Source organism: Felis catus, chromosome C2 (genome assembly GCF_018350175.1).
Source record: "Felis catus isolate Fca126 chromosome C2, F.catus_Fca126_mat1.0, whole genome shotgun sequence".
Taxonomy (NCBI): Eukaryota; Metazoa; Chordata; class Mammalia; order Carnivora; family Felidae; genus Felis; species Felis catus.
This window is the reverse complement of record NC_058376.1, coordinates 65,391,458-65,419,455: the sequence shown is the minus strand read 5'-3', so window position 1 is coordinate 65,419,455 and position 27,998 is coordinate 65,391,458. Positions and strand designations below refer to the sequence as shown.

Here is a 27,998-nt window from a genome sequence, read left to right as displayed (position 1 = left end):
AATTATTTTCAAAAACATATATTTTTCATATTGTTACACACCATCCTCATATCACCTATACTGAGGTAAACAGATAAGTATAAAATCTGAATAACATTTGCTGAATTTAAATACAAAGATTCCCTTATTGACTATTCAAAGGGCAGATGAGAATCTGCATTGATCCAACTCTTACAGTCTTATCCAGTTCCCCTTAGGAGCAAATGGCTAGTCAATCTGTAAATAGGATCTAGTTAAGTCAACTGTCTCCATCCATCCATCCATTCTTCCTTTCAATGATTCTTTAGTATCTACTGTGTGAGGCACTGTACTGGATAATGGACACCTCAAGATGAATAAAACATGATTCACACCCATCAAGAAGCCTACAGAACAGTAGCAGAAATAGTCAAATAACTACAGTGTAATGTGATATATAACACAGGCATGAGCTAAGTTTTATCATAGCCCCTAACTGCCTAATGGAATGAAAGAAAGGATCCAGAGACAGGATGCTTGAGCTGGAACTTGAAGCAAAATGGGAAATTCACAGGGAAATGCAGTTTCAGCTCTTCATTCAAAGAAGAGAAAATTCTGTTTCTAGTTTAGTGACAGGAAAATTAAAACAGAGAAAGATAACATCTACTGGGACCTCATACTGACAAGGCAACACCACTGTACAACACAGAAATCCAGACTGCTTATCGTTAGACTTCTAGCACCTAAGGACATGGTCCCCATGAATTTTTAATGCTCAGAAACAAAACATCTAACTTTCAATGTCTGCCTTATTCTATGCAATGATCTTACCAAGGATATTCAACTCCTCCTCTAAGAAGGTCCTTAGACTTAAACATTTATGGAAGGGAGTTTAAAAAGCCAAATACTTGCGGCACCTGGGTGGCTCAGTTGGTTAAGCATCCAACTTCGGCTCAGGTCATGATCTCGTGGTTTGTGAGTTTGAGCCCCGTGTCAAGCTCTGTGCTGACAGCGCAGAGCCTGGAGCCTGCTTTAGATTTTGTGTCTCCCCCTCTCTCTGCCCCTCCCCTGCTCATGCTCTGTGTCTGTCTCTCAATAATAAATAAATGTTAAAAAAAATTATTTTAAAAAAGCCAAATACTTTCCTCACTAATGGAATAAAATCCCTGATTTTATATGACTGAACCTCACATTTACTAATTTTGAAACAAACTAATATACGGAACAGTTCTTAAGAAGCAAAGGAAAAGAGCAGATTTAATGTGGAAAAGTTGAGCCAAAGGGACAGAATGGTTCTGAGTCATCAAACTATGGGTTTTCATCTAAAAATTTTTCTTCACTTTTGACTATAAAAGGGAGAGCATCCTGAGAGATTAAACCACTATCCAAATGTGTTTTTCAAAAAGGGAAAAAAGGGAAAAAGAGGCACTCCAACATGGATTTGCACTGAAATATTTCCTACATGAGTAAGTGCTCAACTTGGATGATCTAAACCCCAATAACATTTCATAGATGAAGACACCTTGAGGTCCCTGCATGCCCTTGCGGCTGTGGACACTGCTGCCAATTTAAAGAGGAAAAATATTAAGGGTGTGTAAGGAGTGAGGAAAATTTGCTGTTTTGTGCACAGTTCCTTTAAAAAGTGAGGACTACTTTCTAAATTTATTAAGAGGTTTTTGTCTTTTTTTTAAATAGAGACCATAAAAAGAAGTAGTGTGTGAAGGCACAAAAAAGGGGAACTTGAAATCCAATTGCAATAATTACTCATGCAATTGGCCCCTTTCTCTGTGGCATTATAGAAACCTCCTGAGTACCAAAAAGCTTATGCTTTTACAAAAGAGAACTGCCACATCATTGCATGGCACAACTACTGCTTCCTTAGACCTTTCAGGAAATGATCCCCAAGTGGTTTTCACTAGCCCCATAGGGCTTCCTACATAAAAATACAGTGACCAAGATTAGCCTAGAATAACTGAACTGCAGAGATGAGTTATACTAGTTCCAAACGATTAGTTTTCTGCTCCAAATGATGGGACAAAGTATCCTCTGACGGACATAGTTGGTTTCACAGTGATGGACATACATGTATGGATGATCTGAGGCACAAGCTGTGATTGGTCTTAAGAAAATGAAAGGTGGAATTGGGTCCAACACCCAAATCTCATGATTTCTGGTCCTTATTCAGCCAAAGCGTTGAGCTGCTCCGAGTCCATATTATACACATTTTTGATCTTTCTCAGTTGTCTGGGTGCAGCATGATAAGGAAAACCAGGTATTTGGCTTGATAACAGTATTCAAGGTAGAGGTGCCACGCTCATGGTAAGCTTCTCACCACAGGATATCTGAGAGCTGCTGCCAGAGAGGACTGTGGTCCAATGATGATGCCTAGAGTTCAGTTTTCAAAATTTTAGGAATAATCTGATCATAGCCTTTCCTTCTTGTTACATTATAGGACAGGAATTTAGAGTATTCAGTCAACAGGTTCTCCCAGTAACAGGTGATGTCATCCATCTGCAAGTGGTTCATAATAAACTGGCTTCCCCTAGAGACGAGATTAATAAGAACACTTAAAGCACAGCATTTAATAATACTAATAGCTTACATCTAAGTGCTTACCTTGTGCCAAGTCCTATTCAGATGCTTTATATGAATTAACTCTTTTGATCTGCAGAGCCAACCCTATAGCCATCATATCCACACACATGCACTTAGCAATAGAACTTAACTTTTTTCCTTAAAAATAAACATAAAGAGTGAATTCTCAGAAATTCTGTACTTGTTTAATTACCTGAAAGATTTCAGTCTGCTTCTATAAAGGATGGGCTTGGGACATATGTGAATGTGTGTGTTCCCTCTGGAAAGTTTTTTGTTTTTTTTTTTTTTAATTTTTTTTTTTTAACGGTTACTTATTTTTGAGAGACTGAGTGAGACAGAGTGTGAGCAGGGGAGGGGCAGAGAGAAAGGGAGACACAGAATCCAAAGCAAGCTCCAGGCTCTGAGCTGTCAGCACAGAGACCGATGCAGGACTTGACCCCACAAACTGTGAGATCCTGACCCAAGCCAAAGTCAGATGCTCAACTGACTGAGCCACCCAGGCGCCCGCCCCCCCAGTAAGTTTTAATTCTGATTATCTCTGTAGAATGAGAACGAAATCCAGATATCACCATGATAACAATAGTCATGTGACTTTAGTTGGGGATGATAAAGTATAATAGATAAGGAAAAATGAATAGAACTTACCTTTCAGCAATTTCTTGAGCCATGTCATCATTTGCTTTTACAAAATGCAACAGCTCCCTAAAATGGAAAGAATCATTAGTCTCTATACACTGAGCTAAGAAAGACCACAGACTGAGGTCTATGGTTAATCTCTAGATAGGTAGATAATTGATTATTTCTTTTTTATTTTACCTCATTTTTTAAAATGTTTTATTTATTTTTGAGAGCATACATGTAGGGGAGGGGCAGAGAGAGGAGAACAGAGGATCTGAAGCGGGCTCTGCACTGACAGCAGCAAGCCCAATGTGGGGCTCAAACTCACAAACCACCACATCACGACCTGAACCAAAGTTGAACTCTCAACCAACTGAGCCTCCCAGGTGTCCCTGTTTCTTTTCTAAAGCAAAGACATTTGGGTCCTTATAGGACAAAAACAACAACAACAACAACAAAAGCCCCCACACAGGCTAAAGGCAACCTGTTGTAGATTTGGGACATACTTGAGAAAATAGAGAAATATTCAATGATACACATCAAAAATCAATAGTGAAAAAAAATTACCCTCCTGTCTCTTGCTGTAGCCCCTAGAAGAGGGCCCTGGTCTCATGTTTCTGGGCCCTTTCCATATCTCTTCCTCGTTCCTCCCATCATGTGAGAAAATTGGCCTCAGCTTCAGTGGGGTCAGTTCTCACGTATCTGAAAGTCTCTTTGATAATATAACAACATCTAATATCCCTATCTTTAGTCTTTGAGAGATAAGCACTTTTCTACTGTGGACTGCCTGAACGTTACATTTCAAACTAGCATTAGAGCGCTTTTTCAGATTAAATCTCACATATAGCCTAGTTGACTGGTAGCACTGTATATACAAACCACATAGAAAAAAAAGCTTTCAGGGCTCCTGGGTGGCTTAGTGAGTTAAGCATCTGCCTTCAGCTCAGGTCACGATCTCACGGTCTGTGAGTTTGAGCCCCTCGTCGGGCTCTGTGCTGACAGCTCAGAACTGGGAGCTTACTTCGGATTCTGTGTCTCCCTCTCTCTCTGCCCATCCTTTGCTTGCTCTCTGTCTCTCAGTCTCTCTCTCAAAAGTAAATAAACATTGAAAAATTTATATAAAAAAAAAACTTTCAAGGGAAAAAGTCATCAGTAGTAAATGCCTTAAATGGCTGGGGACTTAGAGGCAGATTGGGGAGTCATTAGGCACTCTGCTTGGGGAGAGCCACTCACTGGACATTGGAGAGATCTGTTTTGACTGGGATATAGTGAACCCATGGCTTCAGTTGTGGATAGAAGAATTCAAGCCACTCATCACCAACATGGAAAACAAGGGAACCACACAGGAAGAGGTGTTTGAACCGGAAACTTGCGGCTACACCTCGAAAATTAAACAGATACCTGGGAAAGAAAGAGCAAAATATATTCAATACTATACACCTGCTACCACAAATAGGATCTTTTTCTTATTCCCTCCTCCCCATCTCTCCTTTTATGACCCCTCTCCCTGCCCTTCCTATTTTCAGGTTTCAAGGACACATCTGCATGTCCCTGTGGGTTTCCAGGGGCTACTGGCTGTTTCAGGGAATGTCAGGTGGGGGAGAAAAGAGGATTCTTTCTCCAGACAGACCTAGAGAGGGCCATAAACTGGGTCTAGATAGAGAGATGTAAGGCTCAGATGGAGAGAGTACCTTACCCTTTCCTATGAGCTTTCCTGGGCCTAATGTCTCTAGTGAGTCATGGCTCCCCAAAGCCTTGTTTTTCCCCTGGGGTACCCCACCAAAAGCACCTGCTGTTCCCCTTCTGAACAGAATTCCTCTTCTGAATTCTGGAGAAGAAAACCAGGTATACCTAATCAATCTTCAAAGAAATGCCCCCTGGAAAAAAGCTATCTTAGAAAAGAAGATGGTCTTTTCAGCATTTCTCATGCATGCACCCCTGTCTCCAACTAGAGTTGCTTCTACCCTAGAGTTCACACTATGCAGTGTAATCAGCATTCACCTCTCTGAATCCCCCTACTTCCTCCTCCTGACCTGGTTTTACTTGTTCACCTAATCCTTAGTCCTGGCATTGAATTCTAACATTTTAGTTACATATGCTTTATTCATTTTGAAATGTAAACTTTTATTAATCTGATAAATACTTTAACTTTACCTATTGGTTGGATGGGGTGTAGAGAGAAGGAATCCCATCACTTTGGTTGTTAGCAGAAAGGTCTATGGAGGCAGGGACCATTTTTTAGGGTCTCTGCAGTTCCCATAGAACTCAGGTGAGAACCCTGTACACACAGCATGTTCTCATTAAACAACAACCAGATGAATTAATAGGACTTTCATAAACCCCAGTTGGACCTAGTATTAAAGTTCTCTCCCAAAGTGAAGCTATTCCAAATGTAATAGGGAAACCAAGAGTCAGGAGTCCTAGAAGTCTTACTTGTATTTGCAGTGATCCACAAGATGGACATCCTTAGCAGCTGGCTTCCCCAAGGTGTCCTTTAAGCGAAAAGGAAGTTATTAGTATTGAGAGTGGTAGTATTTATTGAAAAGCAGTATGCAGCAAACATAGTTAAGCATTCCATCAACACAACCTCATTTCATTGTCCTGAATAAACACATTCAGAGGAATTATTATCCCATTTTATACATGAAGAAGCCATGGTCTCGAAAAGTTGAGACTTGCTCAGGGTCACGTGGCCCTATGTAGAGGAGCAAGGGTTTTAACCTGGGCCTGTCTGATTTTAGAGCTTAAGCTCCCAGAGCCATGTGGATCCTTCTCTGAACTCAGAGATCCTAACCTACAGCCCATTTCACTCTGTGTAAAGTATACATATACGAAGGTACAGGTGGTGGCTGGTGGGCTCAGAGGTAAAACCCACACACAGATTTTGTTGGGGATGGAAAGTATTTAAAAATAAAAATTCAAACCATTGCCAACATTTACAGGTGGTAAATATATTTCTTCCAAAAACCCCGATTTCCAACTTTTCTTGTAAAACATAAAAGGAAGGTCTGGTAAACTGAGCTCCTATTCCCTTGGCGGCGTTGACCAGACCTTTAGCTCTCTCTCCTGCTCACTCCTGTGGCCTCCTGGGGCATCTGAGTTTGAGACCCCCATTTATATTCCAGCTACCTTAGAAGATGGCAAACACTTTGATGAGGGAAACAAGTCTTGTTTGCTTTTGCAGCATCCCACAGTAGAGGCTGTGCTGAATGGATACACTTTTCATATTTTTCTTTTTCTTTTTTTTTGTTTTAATTTTTAAATGTTTATTTATTTTTTATTTTTGAGACAGAGAGAGACAGAGCATGAACGGGGGAGGGTCAGAGAGAGAGGGAGACACAGAATCTGAAACAGGCTCCAGGCTCTGAGCCGTCAGCACAGAGCCCGACGCGGGGCTCGAACTCACGGACCGTGAGATCATGACCTGAGCCGAAGTCGGACACTTAACCGACTGAGCCACCCAGGCGCCCCCATATTTTTATTTTTCAACAAAGTTTGTTAGACTTCATTTGCTCCTGTTTGATTACAACTATCATATATTACATCTCAGATGCACTTAGTTTTCCCACAAGAAGTTTAAAACTTCTTTTCATATCATCCTCATATGGCATTTGAAAATTTCAAATGAGGACATTTAGGGTTTAAAGTTCTTTGAATAAGGCAAGAAGTCATAGAAGACAGAGATGAACTCCAACCTGAAGGAGCCAGTCATTGCTGGCATTGCCTTAGAATCACTTGGAGAGTTGTAAATAAATTAAGAATATCTTTACATTTCAATTAAGAATATCTTTACATTTCAAATGCTTGAAAAATACCCAAAGAAGAGTATTTATGACATGTGAAAATTACATGAAATTCAAATTTCCATGCCATAAATAGTTTTACTAGAACACAGCCAGGCTCATTCATTTACATACTGTCTGTGGCTGCTTTCACACTGTGATGGCAGAGTTGAGTAACTACAACAAGACCATACAATCCACAAAGCCTAAAATATTTACCATTTGGCCCTTTCCATAAAAAGTTTGTGTCCTCTGGTTTAAACCTTAAAAGTAGTAAAAAAAAAAAAAGAACAAAACAAAAACAACAACAACAAAACAACAAAACAAAACCAAAACTACTACTCATAATATGGCCCAGAAAAGCAATGTGAGTTTGAAAGAATAATTTACATATATGCTAATACTAGTTTGTGGATCTTTCTCTACATTCATCTATCACTAAGAGGAAACCTGATCTGGAATTCTACCCAGGTGACAATGTTCTTTGAGTGAGAATGTTCACTGCTATGGTTCTATTCAGACAATTGTGATTACTTTCATAGATTTCCAGGCTTGGTTTTTGGTGTATTCTGCATCAACAAGTTTTGGGTTTTTCCGAGATAGAAGAATGAGAGGATCCCGTTCTGGACTTGTCCTATAAAAGAAGCATATGACATAAAACATGTGTCCTCCACCATAATACTGTTCCCAATCTCTAAAAAGTAAGCTGTAATTGGACCCAATGCAATGACTGTACACATAGATGGATAACTTACTGGTTACAGCAGAGGTGGGGGTGGGGGTGGGGGGGTACTGGGCCCTGTGCATATAGGTGTTCCTGCCTGTTTTCCTGGCTGTTTACCCTTCAGAGATGGGGAGTATTGGGCCCTTCTTTGCTTACATCTAGTCTTTAAGAGGATGTTGTTCTGAACTCTACAGGCATATCCCAGGGAATGAGTTCCCTTTTAGGATGGCTCATGTAGCGTCTATAATCACTAGTACTCACAGCTGTGTGACTAGGTAATCACCCCTCACCAAAATAGCTACATGACCTTTGTTGTGTGTATTTCGTAAAGTCCAGTGTAATATTTAAATTAAAAAGAAAACTAAAGGGCTAAAACCTGTAGAAAAAGTCCTAGTTATGGTCCAAGTAGGAGATGGTCCTGACATTTGAGAGGTCCTGGACACCTCTCCCGCCCCCACCCCCCCCCCCTGCCCCGACCTGCCATGGACCCACTCTCTAGAAAAGCGGACATATCCCATATAATTTATAGGAAGTCCTAGAACTCTTCAAGTCCACACATGGATCCCAAGTTAAGAAGCTGTGATCTCAAGATCTGAGAATCAAGAGAAGTTGATAAGGACCAGTAAGCAGTGGCTACTGGGCCTATCTACATTCTCAAGTTCACTGCCTCAATAGAGGGTATGGTCTCCAACAAGGACTCACCAGGAAAATGACAAGACCCTCCTCCTTTCACGGTCCCTGTTCTGTTCATCTATACAACAGATGGTCTTCATGTATCTACATGGCAGGTACTGTTCTTGGCACTGGGGATGTGGGTCTGAGTAACATGGAGAGGGTCCTTGACCAACATTTCCCTTTCCCTCCTCCCTTTCTTCCCTGCTTCCCTTTCCATTTTCATCAGTCTCAGTCTGTGGTCTCCACCATTATTTGGCAGCCACATGGCCTCATGGAAAAAGGAGTCAGGAGATCTGGTGATGGTTCCTGATCCGCCATTAACTAGCACAGTGACTAGAAGAGGTCCAGGTCAGAAGCTACCCATAGGACACTATAATCTCTTAGGCAAGAGGACAACTCAGCGGTTCTCTTCAACATACACTCAATGCCTAATATACTCATGGCACTCTAAATACCTATTCAATGAATAAATGAATGAACCTTACTTCTTTCAATTCCAATTCAACTAAGAGTGATTTGGGCAAAAAATTTAAATTCTCTGTCTAAAATTCTGTGCTTCTACATTTATTTCTTAGTTATCTTAGTTTTCTCTTTGAACTAGAGATCTTCACACCCTCAAAATTGCTTATATTTTACAAATGTCTTTGTAAAATGCCAGAAAATATAGTCACCTTGATCCTCGGAAATATGCTGTAGAGTTTTTCTTCTTCCATGGCCACTGTGCTGCTGACCTAAAAATAGATTTCAGTTAGTTTCTATGTTTTTCTCTTAACCAAATGAGGACGTGTTTTAACCACTTCTGAAGATTAGTTCAGAGCTTTACATTTTTCATTAAGTCTGACCGAGGCTTTCAAAAGAAAGAGCCCTCAATGACATTGCATTTCCCTTTGTTGTTGCTTCATTCCTTTGGAAATGCTAGCCAATAATATCTACAATCTGTTCCTCCGTTAATAAGTTAACAACATTGAAAGAAAAGTTCCCAGCCCCTAAATGACATGTTTAGAGCTATTTAATGCATACAATCAGGATTTCTTCTCTGCTTTATGTAGAGTGGTGCTATTGATAAACTTAATAGGCAAAGAGACCTGCAGAAAATATCAGAAATTGAATTAAGGGCAAGAAAACAAATCACTCCTTGACCTCGTGTTTTGGATGCATAGGCAGCATCTTTAGAAACGTGTCTGATATTGCAAAGCACCCTGTATTCTTGAAACTGTCCTAAGTGCTCCATGAAACAAAGTCCCTGAAACTCAGGTCTCAGTACATACTACCATGACCAGCTTTTCTTGCTGAAGCTGCTAGTTCACAGATGCAGCATTTTTAACTTCCTTTGTAGGGGCCCTGCACAGGGTTGCATGGTGTCTTCCTCTGAGAAATGAGGGGGACAGCTGAATTGGAGTTAATGAGGGATTGCTGGACTATTTACCATAATGGAGAGACTTAGGATATAAACTTTTTAGGTAGAAATACTTTTAAAGACATAAATGTCACATTACTCAGCTTCTCTCAGCTGAGAGCATTGCTCATTTTCGTGGCCTATCTCATAGGTTTTCCTTGCTATACCATCTTTTCCTGATTCTACAATCCAAAGCCAAAACTATCTCTCATTGTGCCCCATACTCCCTCCCACCGAAACATAAATGCTATACCACTGGGTTATTTTTGTTTACTGGGTTTTTGTTTTTTACTGGAAATATGGTATATGCTCATTATATAAAATTCTTTTTTAAGTTTATTTTATTTATTTTGGGGGGGGATGTGAGTAGAGGAGGAGCAGAGAGAGAGAGAGAGAATCCCAAGTGGGCTCTGCACTGTTAGCACAGACCCAACATGGGGTTTGATCCCACGAACCATGAGATCATGACCTGAGCTGAAACCAAGAGTTGGACCCTTACCGACTGAGCCACCCAGGAGCCCCTATATAAAATTCTAATGGAAAAGCATAAAATAAAAGTAGAAAAATCATCTGGAACCCTCCTGCCTGTAGATAACCATTTTTACCAATTTAACGTCTCAGTGAAGAATTTCCTTCCAATCAAGTCTCCATATCAGTGGTTCTCAATTGGTGACTTTGCCCCGTTCCCCCAGAAGACATTTGGCCATGACTATAGACATTTTTGATTGTCACTACTGGGGGACTGCTACTGGCATTTAGTGTCATTAAGACACTAATGGGGTGCTGCTAACTATCCTGCAAGGACAGGATAGTTATGCATAGGACAGACCCCTGCAACAAAGAATGATCCTATCCAAAATGTCAATACTACCAATATTGAGAAACCTTGCTCTATATAACGCAGATATTTTATATATATTATATATTATATATTATATATTATATATTATATATTATATATTATATATTATATATTATATATTATATATATACCCATTCTCACAATGCTTGAGGTGGTTTTGTTATCCCTAATTTACAGCTGAGGCTCTTGAGAGGGTAAGCAGTTTGCCCAGAGTCACACAGCTGATAAGAGCCAGAGTATAAACCCAGAGTCCCTGTTTTTAAGCCCTATGCTACCTTTACTTTGCATTCAGGCACAACATTCCATTTTATAGCCATGCCATAATTCACTTCATTACTTATTCATGGGCTTTTAGGTAGTGTCTAACTCTTTGCTTTAAGAAACAATACTGTAGTGAATATCTTTGTGTACCTACCTTTACATACTTGTCCAATTAACTCTTTGGGATAAATTCTAGAAGTGAAATGGCTGGGTCAAAGATATATACATTTTATATTTTGATATACATTGCCAAACCACCCAACTAAAAAAGTATCAATTTATACTGAAATTCTGAGTATAAATTTCCTTGGTCCCTGGGAAAACTGTATTTAATATACACAGACTTGTACCATCTCTGTTTTCTCTCTCCCTCATTCTTTCTACCCACCTACTTACCCTCAAAAGACCTATGTTAGGACTTTTTTCCCCAGGCAAGTGCTAAAAGTGGCCAACACAGCCTGGGGCTGCCCCAGACCTCTTTTATAACCATCCTCCCTACCTCCTATGACAGTAGAGACATAAATCTTTAAAATACAGAAACAGTCAATTCTTCTACGGAGTGAAAAGTAAGTCAATAGGGACAAACTCCCAAAAGATTAGAAAAAATAGCAGGCAGACATCAATGCAGATAAACAAGGAGATTTTTAAAGTTTCAAAGTAAGAAGTGAAATCACATAGCTAGAGCTTTTGAATGGAGGGCTCTAAAATATAAAATTATAATTCTGGGGGCACCTGGGCGGCTCAGTCGGTTAAGCGTCTGACTTTGGCTCAGGTCATGATCTCACGGTTTGTGAGTTCGAGCCCCACATCGGGCTCTGTGCTGACAGCTCAAAGCCTGAAGCCTGCTTCGGATTCTGTGTCTCCTTCTCTCTCTGCCCCTCCCCCACTTGTGCTCTGTCTCTATCAAAAACAAATAGATGTATAAAAAAATCTTTTTTTAAATTACAATTCTGCAATCAAGAATAAATTCACCTGAAGAATAAGAGGGGACGATATCAAAAGAAAAATATGTTCTTGTAAGTTTAGATTTTAAAACATAATCTATCTCCCTAAAATAAGCTTAGTGGTTTTCAAGGGAGGAAAAAGAGTACGTAGTGGAGGAACTGGTAACACCTTGACTAGGTGATCAAAATTAATATCTCTAAAGAGTTAAGGATGGGGGAACCTGGGTGGCTCAGTTGGTTAAGCATCCACCTCTGGATTTCATCTCAGGTCATGATCTCACAGTTTGTGAGACTGAGCTCTGTCAGCACAGAGCCCAGATTCTCTTTCCCTTTCTCTCAGTCCCTCCCCCACACACTCTGCCTCTCTCAAAATAAATAAATAAACATTAAAAAAAAAAAAAAGAAGAGTTATAGATGGATGCAAAAATCACTTAGGTAAGTATTAAGGCCAGCAATGCATAAGCTGAATCTAATCATGAGGAATAGACAAAACTAAACTGAAGAACATTCTATAATGTATGTGGCCTGTATTCTTCGAAATGTCAGTGTTATGAAAGAGAAAGACAGACTGAAGAGCTGTTCCAGATTACAGGAGACTAAACAGAAATAATAACTAAATGCAACACAGGAGCCTAGATTGTATCCTGTACTGGAGGTAGAATGTGCCATATAGGACGTTATTGGGATAATTAAGTGTTGTACCAATATTGTTTCCTGAATTTGATAATTGCAGCATGGTTATAAAGGAGAATATCCTTGCTATTAGGAAATACACACTAAAGTATTAGGATGTACAGGGTCATAAGGTATGCAACTTACTCTCAAATAGTCCAGAAAACAAGAAATTATGCATATATTACACATAGCCTAAAAGTCTATCATAGAAAATAATGAGGTAAATTATTATCCATGCAACGGAATACCATGTAACTAATAAAAATAATGAGGTAGTTTCATATGTACTGACATGGAAAGATCCCTAAAACACACTAAGAAGTGGGGGGAAAAGATGCCGATGTTAGACATACTTCTTTATTTTTATGAGCATATATAGGTTTCATAATCAGAAAAAAAGGTTGTTTTTAAAGATTTAAAAAACAAAGTAGGGTGCCTGGATGGCTCAGTTGATTAAGTGTCCGACTCAATTTCGGCTCAAGTCATGATCTCACAGTTGTAAGATCGAGCCCTGCATGGGGCTCTACACTGAGCATGGAGCCTCCTTGAGATTCTCTCTCTCCTTCTCACTCAACCCCTTCCCTGATTGTTCTCTCTCTCTCTGTCTCTAGAAAGAAAGAAAGAAAGAAAGAAAGAAAGAAAGAAAGAAAGAAAGAAAGAAAGAAAGAAAAAAGAAAGAAAGAAAGAAAGAAAGAAAGAGAAAGAAGAAAGAAAGAAAGAAAGAAAGAAAAAGAAAGAAAGAAAGAAAAAAGAAAAGAAAAGAAAGAAAGGAAGAAAAGAGAAAAAACAAAGTAGATGGATAGCAGTAGAAAAAGAGCTACAAAAAAGAAGGGTGTAAAAAGTGTATTTGCAAGTACCTGAAAAGAAAAAAAAGGATTAGATAACTAAAGCCAAGAATAACTTGAAGAAAAACAGGTTAAAAAACTTGTTATTTTTCCCTCTGGAGAGGATGGGTAAGGTTAATTGGTAATGTGGAGAAGATAATGCACTTGGATACCAGGACTTCAGGCCTAGATTGGTTCCTGACGTTGACCAAGTCACTCAACCCCTGAAATAAAGAGTTGGAAAGGACAATTTCCAGTTCTAGTTCTGTGAAGTATGAGACCAAGGTATTTTACAAAATCATTTTCAAAGTACACCTACCAGATAACAGACTCATTTTTTACCTGGTGGCTCTAACCGCCATTGAGGACTTCAGCCCTATGTGTTTCTTTAGAAAAGGGACATTCTTTTCACCCCCTTTGAATCTCCAGCCACACATGGTACAGGTGATAGATATTTGTGTAAATGAAGTTAAATTAAATTTTTGCTTCCTCAATGGACCTGAGAGAGGACCTATAAAGACTGTATTTCTTCTAGAAGTTTTCTAATTAGGTATCAATGTTGTTTAAATCATAAATGCAGGAGCGCCTGGGTGGCGCAGTCGGTTAAGCGTCCGACTTCAGCTCAGGTCACGATCTCGCGGTCCATGAGTTCGAGCCCCGCGTCGGGCTCTGGGCTGATGGCTCAGAGCCTGGAGCCTGCTTCCGATTCTGTGTCTCCCTCTCTCTCTGCCCCTCCCCCGTTCATGCTCTGTCTCTCTCTGTCCCCCCAAAAATAAATAAACGTTGGAAAAAAAAATCAAAAAAAAATCATAAATGCAAAATGTAGCTAGGTAAGAAATACCTATAGCTTGGATGACATGGACAATCTAAATTCTGAAATGACATCAGATAGACTCAACAGCCCAAGCATGTCTCAGTCGTGAATCAGGAGAATCTGGAATAAGTTTGTACTTGAGATAATTATGGGACAATATGTCCTCCCCATCTCCATCTTAAGGACTTAGATCTAAGTTATAAAGTACATTTATGTTCCTCCTAGTAATTTTCTATTCTCCCCCACAACATGGTCATTCACTTTTTTCAAATTATGAAAGTAATTCACTCTTATTTGGAGAATCTTAAAAATACAGAAAAATTTAAAGAAGAAAAGAAAAGGCTCCTATATTCCTTTCCCCAAAGGCATTACTGATACTTTAGGATAGGCTCTGCTCTTTTCCTATGGATGGGTAAATATTTTATACACACACAAAATTGCTTATGCTATAGTTTTTCTTTTGTTTTTAACTTAAACATTAGTTTATTTCAAGAAGACCTACAAAGAAGGACAAATAAAACCTCTCTAAAGGACGTACCTTACCAGATCTTCTCTGAAGAGGTCCCACCGTCCAAGACCTGTAGGATAAATTGGCCAAACAGCAGGCCCCCCTTCCCAAAATGTCCAAGCAGGATACATGATATCATGGTACTCTGATGTCTTCAACAGAAACAGAAAGGTTGTTCTACATCAGTCTCAGAACAGAGAGAGAAGAATTAAACTACAGTCATGCCACAGTATCTGGACAAAAGTCTTGCTCTAGTATTAAATTGCCAAAAATATATTTTCCTTTGTCTGCAAAGTCTGGACTCTAGACATTAAAAGAGAAAAATGACCGTGGGTTAAAAATCATGGGCTCACTGAATCCCAGAATTTAAAATCTCATTAAAGGTCAACTTTTCCAGTTACCCAAAGTTCTATTTGTGAGGGTTTTTAGTTTAAGGAAACAAAATACCTAACTCTGAATCATCACACAGCTCTCTTATCTTTTAACTGCTATTACATTTGGAGTATATACTGTCTTACCAGTTCCTGATTATTTCCTAGATGGATCTTTTGAGAGCAAGAATCACAATTAAATGGTTAAAATGGTAGAGGCTCTTGAAACAGATCATCTGGGTTTGAATGCTGACTCAAAATGCTGACTCTACTTCTTTCCAACTCTAGGCAAGTTACTTAATTTTTCTATGCCTGCTTTATCTTTATGATGGGAGAAATAATACCAATAATGTTACCTATCTAATGGGCTTACTAAATGAGTTAGTACATGTGAAAAACTTAGACCAGTGTTTGGTACATAGTAAGTACTCAGTAAGTGTTCATTAGTGTTATCTAATACTGTGGTACTGTGGTACTGTTGAGCTCGCCCTGGTTGGTCAATAAATTATTGGGGCGCCTGGGTGGCGCAGTCGGTTAAGCGTCCGACTTCAGCCAGGTCACGATCTCGTGGTCCGTGAGTTCGGGCCCCGTGTCAGGCTCTGGGCTGATGGCTCGGAGCCTGGAGCCTGTTTCCGATTCTGTGTCTCCCTCTCTCTCTGCCCCTCCCTCGTTCATGCTCTGTCTCTCTCTGTCCCAAAAAATAAAAATAAACGTTGAAAAAAAAAAAGAAAAAGTGGGGATAAAAGGTCCCTCTTTGGAGAAACCACATCAGAGATGGTGCTCCTTTTCTCAAAGTCCATCGGGTTTTCCTAAACCCTCCCTTCCCCCATAGAATCTTCCACCCATTCTCTTCTAGCCCTCCTACCCCACCCCTAAATGTGGCCATACCTAGTCTCAAGGGAACCAAGGCCCATGCTTTCCAATACACATTTGCAACAACCTGGGCACTGAGAAGATATTAACTATCTCAAATTCTTCAAGTCCACAGGTGTGAACTAGTACTCCTATTCCTCCATAACTAGACTCAAAGCTCACCCTCTCACATATTCCTCTTGGATATCCCAGACCTATCCCCTCAATGCACTGCTTCAGCACAAACTGTGTGGAGTTATCCACCACCTTCAGCTTCACTGTTAGCCATGCTGGGCCCCTGGGATACACTGACAGATAGGACTACACACACACACACACACACACACACACACACACACACGGGAGTTCAACAAATAGTTTTTGAATGAAGGTGTTCTCTAACTCCAAGCCCATGAGCTATTTTGAGCCACTCTCTCCCTATGTTCTGTAGGATCTCTAAACCTTTCCTTCAATGTCCTATCAGTTCTTTAGGCATCCATTATTCTCTCCCCTTCATCCCTAGACCTATAGACACTTAAGCAATCTTTTTACCCATTTCCTCAGTCTTATTGCTCAGCCACTGTGAAGCTAAGAGGGACACAGGCCAATTCCTGGACCTCAGGCGTCACCCTCACCATTACCCAGCAGATTCTGTCATAGGACAATCATCTCCTACTCATACTCTAGAGGAACACCTCCCATCTCCCCATACATCTCTCCCTATACTTACCTTACTGAAGGAGAAGACTGGAATGGCAGGCTCCATCCATTTAGGAACCTGAGGATAATCTCGTACATTGATCACCATTTCCATGTCAGGGAGGCGTCCGATAACTTCCAAAATAAAGTGTTCAACACCACTACACCTGTCAACCAGAAATACCAAATATTCACCAGATCAGTGCCTACTATAGGACAAGACATGGTCCCATTCACACTTTGAAAGCCCGTGTTCAGATCGTCAGCCTTCTGCAAAGTTTCCTGAAAGCAATGCTTCTAAAAGGACTTTTCTACTCTCTTATATTGTGCAAGGCATCTTTCCTAGCTAAACTGCTCCAGCTTACAACACTTCATGAAGTTTTCCAGTTAGATCATAAGTCTGAAAGATGTATTATTGCTACTCCTACCACTTTTCCTCTATTCATCCCTAGTTTTTAAAAATTTCCTCTTTAGTTTAATTAGGAAGCAAGATACAAATTTTGATAGTAACCAGAAAAAGCTAATTCTCTAAGTGTGTCCCTAGGGCTTTGCCTCTCACAAAGACATTATATTTATATCCACCATAATTAAGTTTCATAATTTAGGAGGAAAGATAGGAAAATTTTTATTGCCTTTGAGTTGAATACTTCAGAGCACTATCAAAATCAGTTTTGCAAGCCAGAAAGAATGTTATGTACACAATCACAAAGACTGTAATACAGGCATACTTGAGAGATACTGTAGGTTTGGTTCCAGACCATCACAATAAAGCAAATATGGCAATAACGCAAGTCAAGAGAATTTTGGGGTTCCCAAGTACAATAAAAGTTACATTTATACTATACTGTGGTCTATTAAGTGTGCAATAATAGTATTATGTCTAAGAAAACAATGTGCATATCTTAATGAAAGACACTTTATTGATAAAAAATGCTAAGAATCATCTGAGCTTTCAGCAAGTTGTGATTACTGATCACAAATCACCATAACAAATATAATAATAATAAAGTTTGAAACATTGAGAAAATTGTTCCAAAATATGACCCAGAGATGTGAAGTGAGCAAATGCTGTTGGAAAAATGGCACCAATAAGCTTGTTAGATGCAGGGTTGCCAGAAACCTTCAATTTATTAAAAAAATGCAGTATCTGCAAAAGGCAATAAAGTGAAGCCAAATAAAACAAGGTTTGCCTGTATACTTTTCTGGCTGGACTCCCCAGAAATCCTCAGAGGAACTCTGGAAAGAGAGGATACACTGGCAGATTAGCTTTTCTGCCCCATCCCTTGATGTCCTGACCACCACTATCCTGGAGGGAACATTCCAAGGTTTGACCAAAATTTTCCAGTAGCATATAAATGACTGATTCATAAAATTGATTTATATATAGAGAGGTAACTGCAAAAAATATCAATGATTCATAAACGAAAGAAAAGATGCTCAACTGTATTAAAGAATGTCCCAGAAGCACCTGGGTGGCTCAGTTGGTTAAGCGTCCAACTCTTGATTTTGGCTCAGGTCATGATCTCATGGTTCATGAGATTGAGCCCTACATTGAGCTCCATGCTGTGTGTGGAGCCTTTAAGATTCTCTCTCTCTCCCTCCCTCTGCCCCTCCCTTGCTCCCCAAAACCCAAACTTGTAAAAACAGAGAATGAAATGGTGGTCACCAAGGGATGGGGGGAACAGGACAGATGCTGCTTAAGGGTACAAACTTACAACAAGTAGTGAATATGCCCTAGAGATCTAATGCACAGTATAGTGAATATAGACAACAATACTGTATTATAATCAAACTTGCTAAAAAAACAAAATTTAATTATTCCAACTACTAAAACGAAAGGATAATTATGTAATTAGTGCTACAATGGTAATCATATATTATATAAATGTGTCAGATTAACATGTTGTGTACCTTAAATGTATATATTATATGTCAAATATATTTCAATTAAAAATTTATTTATTTTTTTTAATTTTTTTAAATGTTTTATTTATTTTTGAGACAGAGAGAGACAGAGCATGAACGGGGGAGGGTGAGAGAGAGAGGGAGACACAGAATCTGAAGCAGGCTGCAGACTCTGAGCTGTCAGCACAGAGCCCAATGTGGGGCTCGAACTCATGGACCATGAGATCGTGACCTGAGCCAAAGTTGGACGCTTAACCGACTGAGCCACCCAGGTGCCCCTCAATTAAAAATTTAAAAACAAAGTATCACTATGACAAAAAAAAAAAAAAAGTGCTGTTGAAGCTAGGTGCTAGTCTTCACCAATCAGACTGACAAAGATCAGAGTCCAATAATACACAGTATTGATGAAAGTATGAGGTCTATTCTGAGCATGTAATACAAGGGTGGTGGAAGTGAAAATAGGCACAACTTTGGGATGGCTGGCTGGCTCACTGGGTGTCATGGGTTCAAGCCCCATGTTGGGTGTAGAGATTACTTACAAAACAAAAAAGAAAAAGTATATAAAAGAAGAAAATAGGCACAACTCCTTTGGAAGACAGTCTGCTTCTATTCATCAAGATTTAAAAAACACATTAGTTGGCCTACTAATCCTACTTGTAGGAATTGAGCCTGCAGATATAATTACATGAGTACTCAAAGGTTTAAATTCACCACAGCATTGTTTACATGTGTTGAAATTCAAAGGGGAATGGTGGAGAATAATTTAAATGTCCTTTGATAGAGGGCTGAATAAAGAAATCCACACAATGGATCAGTATGCAGCCACGGAATAGTGAGATATACTCTATGTACTCATAAGGAACAATTTAAAAATATGTTATATGAAAAAGAAAAGTAAGTTGCAGAACAGAAGATACACATGTTCTATTTTGTTGGTGAGTCTAGACAACTGTATATGCATAAACTATTTCTAGAAGGATATACAAGAAACTTGTAATCGTGGTTGTCTTTTGAGAGGAGGACTTAGGGACTAGAGGTTTGGGGGTTGAAGGTAGTAGAGAAACTTCCATTTCCTTGTTCATATTTTCAGGTTATCTAAATATTTTACCATGTGCAAGGAACAGTCCTTTGATGATAAAATAAACAAATAGAACAGTTAGAAGTTTAAAAAATATAATGTTGCTATACATTTACATTTAACAGCTAAAACATTTTGTTTTCTTTCATGTTCAGCTTTTAAAATAGCACTCTTTCACAAACTGTATAATGCCATTTATGATTCCTTTTATATAAAACTCTAGGAAATGATCTATAATGACAGAAGGCAGATCAGTGGATGCCTGAGAATAGGGGTAAAAGGACAGCATGGCAGGGAGGAGTAGGAGAGAATGATTGCAAAGAGGCACAAAGAAATTTTTGGGAGTGACAGATACATTCATTATCTTGGTGTATACATACAGCAAAACTTATCAAATTATAATTGTATTAAAAAGAATAAAATACCAAAAAAAGGAATAAAATATCTTGTCATAAATTTAACTAATGAGATAGAAGACCTGTACTCTGAAAACTGTAAGACGTTGATGGAAGAAATTTAAGATGACACAAATCAATGGAAAAATATACCATGCTCATTGATTGGAAAAATTAATATTGATAAAATATCCATGCTACCCAAATCTACAGATTCAATGCCACTATCAAAATACCAATATCATTTTTCACAGAACGAGGACAGATAATCCTAACATTTGTATGGAACCACAAAAGACCCTTAATAGCCAAAGCAATCTTGAGAAGGAAGAACAAAGTTGGAGGTATCACAAGCCCAGGTTTCAAACTATACTACAAAGCAATAATAATCAAAACAGTATGGTACTGGCACAAAAATAGGCACACAGATCACCAGAACAGAATAGAAAGCCTAGAAATAAACCCATGCTTGTATGGTCACTTAATCTTTAACAGAGGAGACAAGAATATACAATGGAGAAAAAAATAACCTCTTCAATAAATGGTGTTGGGAAAACTGGACAGCTACACACAAAAGAATAAAACTGGACCACCTTCTTACACCATATACAAAAACAAACTCAAAATGGATTAAAGACCTAGGTGTAAGGCCTGAAACCATGAAACTCCTGAAAGAAAACATAGGCAGTAAACTCTTGGACACTGGTTTTAGCAATATTTTTTTAGATCTGTCTCCTCAGGCAAGGGCAACAAATGCAAAAATAAGCAATTAGGACTACATCAAACTAAAAAGCTTTTTCACGGTGAAGGACACCATCAACAAAACAAAAAGCAACATACTGAATGGGAGAAGATATTTGCAAAATATCTGGTAAAGGGTAAATATCAAAAATATATAAAGAACTCATTCAACTCAACACCAAAAGACAAATAATCCAATGAAACAATGGGCATAGACATGAATAGACAGTTTCCAAAGAAGATGTACAGATGTCCAACAGACACATGAAAAGATACTCAACATTACTAATCATCAGGGAAATGCAAATCAGAACCATAGTGAGATATCATCACCAGTCAGAATGGCTATTATCAAAAAGATAAGAAATATTAGGGGCACCTGGGTGGCTCAGTTGGTTAAGCATCCAACTTTGGCTCAGGTCATGATCTCACAATTTGTGGGTTGAAGCCCTGTGCCGGGCTCTGTGCTGACAGCTCAGAGCTTTGAGCCTGCTTCAGATTCTGTGTCCCCCTCTCTCTTGCCCTCCCCTACTTGTGCTCTGTCTCTTTGTCTCTCAAAAATAAATAAACATAAAAAAAATTTCTGGGGCACCTGGGTGGCCCAGTTGGTTGAGCATCCAACTTCGGCTCAGATCATGATCTCACTGCTTGTGAGTTCAAGCCCTGCATCGGGCTCTGTGCTGACAGCTCAGAGCCTGGAGCCTGCTTTGGGTTCTGTGTTTCCCTCTCTGCCCCTCTCCTGTTCGTGCTCTGTCTCTCTTATGTTTTATTTTATATAAAATAAAACATTAAAAAATAAAATAAAAATAATTTAAAAAACATTAAAATTTTTTTTAAGTATTAAAAAAATAAGAAATAATAATTGTTGGAAAGAAAGGACACGAAGAGAACCCTCATGCACTGTTGGTGGGAATGCAAATTGGTGTAGCCACTGTGGAAAACATTATGGAGGTTCCTCAAAAAATTAAAAATGGAAATACCTATGATTTGGTAATTTCACTTCTGAGTATTTACCCAAGGAAAACAAAAATACCAATTTGAAAAGATATATACACTCTTGTGTTTACTGCAGCATTATTTATAATACTACATATGGAAGCAACTTAAGTGTCCATTGATAGATGACTCGATAAGATATAATACATATATACATATATATATATAATACATATATCTACATGTATATAATGGAGTGAATATATATAATGGAATGAATATATATATGTACATATATATAAAATGGAATGAATGAATATATATGTAATTAAATGAATGAATACATATATGTGTGTGTGTGTATATACACACACATATATATATACATACATATATAATGGAATATTACTCAGCCATAAAAAAGAATGAGATCTTGCCATTTGCAACAACATGGATGGACTTAGAAGTTATTATGCTAAATGAAATAAGTCAGACAGAGAAAGACAAATACCATATATAAAAAACCTTAATAAATAAAAATAAATAAAACCTTATGATTTCACTTACATGTGGAATCTAAAAAACAAAACACATGAATAAACAAACAAAAAGCAGAAACAGACCCATAAATACAGAGAACAAACTGATGGCTGCCAAAGCAGAAAGATGTGAGGGGATGGGCAGAATGGATGAAGGTGGGTAGGAGATACAGGCTTCCAACTATGGAATAAATAAGTCATGAGGATAAAAGGTACAGCATAGGAAATACAGTCAATGGTATTGTAATAGTGTTATATGGTTACAGATAGTAACTACACTTGTGGCAAGCGTGGCATAGCATATAGAATTGTCCAGAATCACTATGTTATTCACCTGTTACTAATGTAACATTGTGTGTCAACTGTACTTCAATAAAAAAAGTCAGGAAGATGAAAAGTATAGCATAGGGAATATAGTCAGTAATATTGTAATAACATTGTATGGTGACAGGTGGTACCTACATATATTATGGTAAGCATTTTACGATGAATATACATGTTGAATCACTATGTTGTACACTTGAAATTAATATAATATTGTATATCAACTATACTTCAATTAAAAATTAATTTTTTAAAAAGATAATGAACACAAAAAACTTACCAAGTTGTATACTTTAAATATGTGCAGTTTAGGGAAACCAAAGCAAAAATAAACTATTGGGACCTCATCAAAATAAAAACCTTCTGCACAGTGAAGGAAACAATCAGCAAAACTAATAGGCAACTGACAGAATGGGAGAAGATATTTGCAAATGACACATCAGATAAAGGGTTAGTATCCAAAATCTATAGAGAACTTACCAAACCCAACACCCAAAAAACAAATAATCCAGTGAAGAAATGGGCAAAAGACATGAATAGACACTTCTCCAAAGAAGACATCCAGATGGCCAACCGACACATGAAAAAATGCTCAACATCACTCATCATCTGGGAAATACAAATCAAAACCACAATGAAATACCACCTCACACCTGTCAGAATGGCTAACATTAACAACTCAGGCAACAACAGATGTTGGCGAGGATGTGGAGAAAGAGGATCTCTTTTGCACTCCTGGTGGGAATGCAAACTGGTGCAGCCACTCTGGAAAACAGTATGGAGGTTCCTCAAAAAATTAAAACTAGAACTACCCTATAACCCAGGAACTACAGTACTAGGTATTTATCCAAGGGATACAGGTATGCTGTTTCAAAGGGACACATGCACCCCAATGTTTATAGCAACACTATCAACAATAGCCAAAGTATGGAAAGAGCCCAAATGTCCATTGATGGATGAATGGATAAAGAAGATATGGTATATATATATAAAACAGAGTATTACTCGGCAATCAAAAAGAATGAAATCTTGCCATTTGCAACTATGTGGATGGAAATAGAGGGTAAGTGAAATTAGTCAGATAAATATCGTATGACTTCACTCATATGAGGACTTTAAGATACAAAACAGATGAACATAAAGAAAGGGAAGCAAAAATAGTATAAAACAGGGAGGGGGATAAAACATAAGAGACTCTTAAATATAGAGAACAGAGGGTTGCTGGAGGGGTTGTGGGAGGGGGGATGGGCTAAATGGGTAAGGGGTTTAAGGAATCTACTCCTGAAATCATTGTTGTACCATGTGCTAACTTGAATGTAAATTATAAAAAAATAAATAAATTATAGAAAAAATAAATATGTGCAGCTTATATCAGCCACACTTCACTAAAACTATTATTTTAAAAATATCATTATTCTCCATCTTTTTTTTTTAATTTTTTTTTCAACGTTTATTTATTTTTGGGACAGAGAGAGACAGAGCATGAACGGGGGAGGGGCAGAGAGAGAGGGAGACACAGAATCAGAAACAGGCTCCAGGCTCTGAGCCATCAGCCCAGAGCCTGACGCGGGGCTCGAACTCACGGACCGCGAGATCGTGACCTGGCTGAAGTCGGACGCTCAACCGACTGCGCCACCCAGGCGCCCCGATCATTATTCTCCATCTTTGAAATGACATGTCTCCAGTCATTTAATTAGATGGTGCTCTGGTTCCTCAGCAAAATCTCTCAGCTCATCCTTGAAATGCTGAGTTTATATTTTACTTTGTTCACAATAAAGTTTTTTAAATGCAATCTGGGCTTCTCCAACTGGGTGATTTAAAATTATCCAGACCTAGAAAGATACTGTTTTTGGCTAGATGGGAATCAAAGATATTATTCAACTGTATCCATTTCATTAAGGACACTGGTTCTGAATATTTCATTTTGTTTCTTCTTTGCCCAACTCTCTTTTCTTAGTTGTGCATGTAGTTGAGACAGGGAACTTCCCATGCATTAGAAATATAACTATTTTATTGTCAATGAAAGGTCCTATGCTCCCTTAGGAACATTTCTAACAGCTCATGATTCTTACCAAAATGTTCTGAGGTCTGGAATGAGAGGTATGTGCCTTTCAGAAACTTTGAGAGTATTTTATTTCATTTGGAAATTGCTCATCTAACTATTAAACATTAGTTAAGCCTTCAAAGTCTAATAATGTCTATATTCATATTTTCTTTCTCATTTGTAGAAATTAGAAATTCTTCTATACTCATAATTTGTAAAGTTGAAACAAATGTCTGTTTAAAATACTTCAATAATTTTCCCCATTACCAGCTTATTTACCCCTAACACTTGATAACAAAAGTGTAATTGTGATTACTTCACGGTAATGGGATTTTAAGTGATCTTTATTTTCTTTTTTGTTGTTGTTTTTACATATTTTTGACAATTAAAATGCAGTAATTTGTAATAAAGTTGTTATTAAGAATAATTCCTTATGTCCACACGGATGCACGTTATTTGCAATACTGCTCATATACTTTCCTTTTAATGACAGAATAGAGATTGTTTAGAAAGATCTTAGGCTGAGAATACCATGGCCTCTGATTTTTGTACTTTGTAATTTTATAAAGATTTGAGTTAAAAAAAAAAAAGACTCCTAAAAGGGAGGTTTCTTATTTGTTGTATAAACATGTAATGCTACCTAAGTCCAACTTCCAGTCTTAGTCCATGACCCTCCCTGCTCATCCCCAGCCCTCAGTCCACTGATATGTTACCTCAACCACCACACCTGAATTCCTGGCTAGTGTAGCCTGTGTAATCTGCAGCCTCAGTTATTCTTGACTTTCCACCACCTTTCTTCAAATACTCAGTATCTAGAACAATACTTGACCCATGAAAAACACTCAATCCTTCTCCTTCTTCAGCCCAGCTCAATCCTGCTAGGTCTCATCATCCTGTGCCCTGCAGCATCCTTATCTGGTGGATGATGAGAAGGATAGAACCATAGCCAGTACAACCAGTGATTGTGCCCAAGCCTCAAGAAGACAGAGGAGACAGACTTTAATATAGGAGAAAGGGGGGCAGAAGTTGGAAAGAAAAATCCTCAGGCAGGAAGAGTTTGTCACTATTTTGCAGTCCCTCTGAAATATGAGGAGAGATTCACCTGTGGGGCCCTCTAATTAACTCCTCTCTAAGAACAGTATCAAATAAGCCCATATATAAGAAGGTCAGAAGATATATTTACCTCATAGCTCTTACCTCGAGGGGAACATGCAGTCATTTTCTCTGTATAATCTGTTCTTAATAATCTGATAGTGGGTCCCCAGTTTCCGTCTGACTACCTCTGCCATCATCTTCCTGGAGATACCTCCTCGAAAAGGAGTTAGATCCTCTTCTATGACACTGAAAGAATGTGAATCATCAAGGACAGCAGGTCAAAAAGTGGTACCATTCCACCTACTTCCTATCTATGGGTTTAGGTTTAGTATTAGAAAATACAGTAAGCCAGGGAAAGAATGGAGGACAGGAATGAGCAACCTTTCCGTAGGTAATCTAAAGCAAAACAACAAAGAGGAGAAAGCAAGTCAATTTCTCTTCTTCCTCTCTGGATCCGGATCGCCCCTTCCTTACTTGATGCACATTCACCTTTAATAGGCACACAACACCTGTGTCCTCCCAGTGACTGCAGTCCCACTGACCTCCCCTTCTCCAAATCCTGCAGAACATAGGATTTATGCCTTACAGTCTGACACTGTCTGATGCTCTTGGTCTCAGACTGACTGCCTTGTTCTGTCTGGCACCCATTCACCACACATACTCTAGCAGCCTGACAGCAGTGACCGGAAAGTACAGTATTTTGTATCCCTTTTAAAGTTCAATACATAGATTTTAATAAGTATCATAAGCATCAGGTTAATTTTTTGAGGAGTCATGGAATAACAAAACGAGGAGGTAAAGGACCCTGTTTTTTTAGCTGATGAGGAATCTGACACCCAGAGAAGTGACTTGCCGCAGAGATAATTAGTGGGAAATCTGTGACTAGAACCAAAGACTGCTTTTAAAGTAATCTGTCTACCATACTACCCTCTCAGCCACAATTTTTACACTTTAAAAAAAACCAACAGGAAACTTGATGATTAGCCTCATTTATAAATATGTTCATTCCTCCGACAATATTTATTGAGTACTTATTGAGAGCCAGCACCAGGGATGCAACACTAAGACATTGGCCTTGACCTCAAGAGGCTTTCAGTCCAATGGGGAACACAGACAACTATGTGTGCTAACTCTAAGGAGTAAGTAGCATTGCTGAGACCACCTGGGCTTCTCCTATCCCAGGGCCTTTTTGTTCCCTAGAAATAGGAAACCCACCACAGGAACATTGCCTTTTATCAAGGCGTACTTGGCTCTCTGATTACTGTAATCCAGGTCTCTTGGGGATATTAGGGGAATTCTTGTGACAAGTACTAAACTCTCAAAGACACATCAAAGAAAAGAACTCACCCATGGTAGCAGCTGCAGTTTTGACTTGAACATGGTTCATAATTCTCCAAAGACCTGTTAATTTGGTCAATAAATACTTTCCATTTTGAACCTTCAAGAAGTGAAGTAAATGAGAGTTAACAAAATATCCTGAGCATTCTCATTTGCTACCGGCAGGCATGCCGAACCAACTTCTGACACCCCTTCCCATTCCACTGGTGAAAAGGAAACGCCAGGAAGGATTCATTCTATAACTCTCCAGCACTCATGTCAAGTCTGCTCCTCTACTTGGGCTGTCAGGTGTCCAAGAAATTGGAAAATGTCCAAGCTCAACGCCTGGCACTCAGATAGCTATGAATAAACTGGGAACACGTATTCTCACCTTTTGCTAATCAAAGTGAACCCTATAAAGAGGATTAATTAAAAGCCAAATACATTAATTCTCCCTTCATCTCTCCGTCAATTCACTAAGAACCACACACACACACACACACACACGCAGAGAGAGAGAGAGAGAGAGAGAGAGAGAGAGAGAGAGAGAGAGAGATGAATTATTTCCCAGTGTGTTTCAGGAACAGTGTAGCCAAGCGCGGGCGACACTGGCTGTAAGTGAACAGAATTCCCTCTCCACCTCGCTATCCTAATTCCGAAAAACAGGTTACTCTCCAGGGTCCTAGGCAGTAGAAGCAGCGCCAGACACCCAGAAGTTCTCACTCTCCGCTCCAAGGCGCCCCCGTGCCCTCTGCCCAGCTAAGCCCTCCAGCGGCCACAGCATCAGCCGGCCTCCCGCCGCCTCAGGGAACCGGGGGGGGGGGGGGGGGGGCGGGAAAGCACCTCTGGACCGCGCCAGACCCCGAGCCTCAGCGGCAGGCTCGGCCCCGCCCGGAGCCCACCTGACTCCTTCTGGCGGCCCAGCACTGGGGGCAGTAATAGCAACAGCAGCCACAGCAGGAGCTGCGGGCGCGCCCACCGCTCCATCACCCGCAGCCCACTGCAGAGTCCCAGCCGCGGTGCCGGCGGAAGCACGGCCCCGCACAAAGATGGCCGTGGGTGCCGC

The 27,998-nt window shown here is 39.2% G+C and overlaps 1 protein-coding gene across 1 annotated transcript; it reads right to left on the bottom strand.

Moving 5' to 3' along the window:
- Nucleotides 1–2: 2 nt before the first annotated feature.
- Nucleotides 3–27,990, bottom strand: POGLUT1 (protein O-glucosyltransferase 1). Its single transcript, XM_011285936.4, has 11 exons — nt 27,835–27,990; nt 26,963–27,053; nt 25,718–25,861; nt 16,590–16,725; nt 14,667–14,788; nt 9,024–9,083; nt 7,488–7,587; nt 5,605–5,663; nt 4,405–4,572; nt 3,199–3,255; nt 3–2,500 (listed from the first exon to the last, which is right to left on the bottom strand). The coding sequence occupies exons 1-11, from the start codon at nt 27,917–27,919 to the stop codon at nt 2,344–2,346; spliced, it is 1,179 nt and encodes a 392-aa protein (XP_011284238.3). The 5' UTR covers nt 27,920–27,990; the 3' UTR covers nt 3–2,343.
- Between the last annotated feature and the right edge of the window lie 8 nt (nt 27,991–27,998).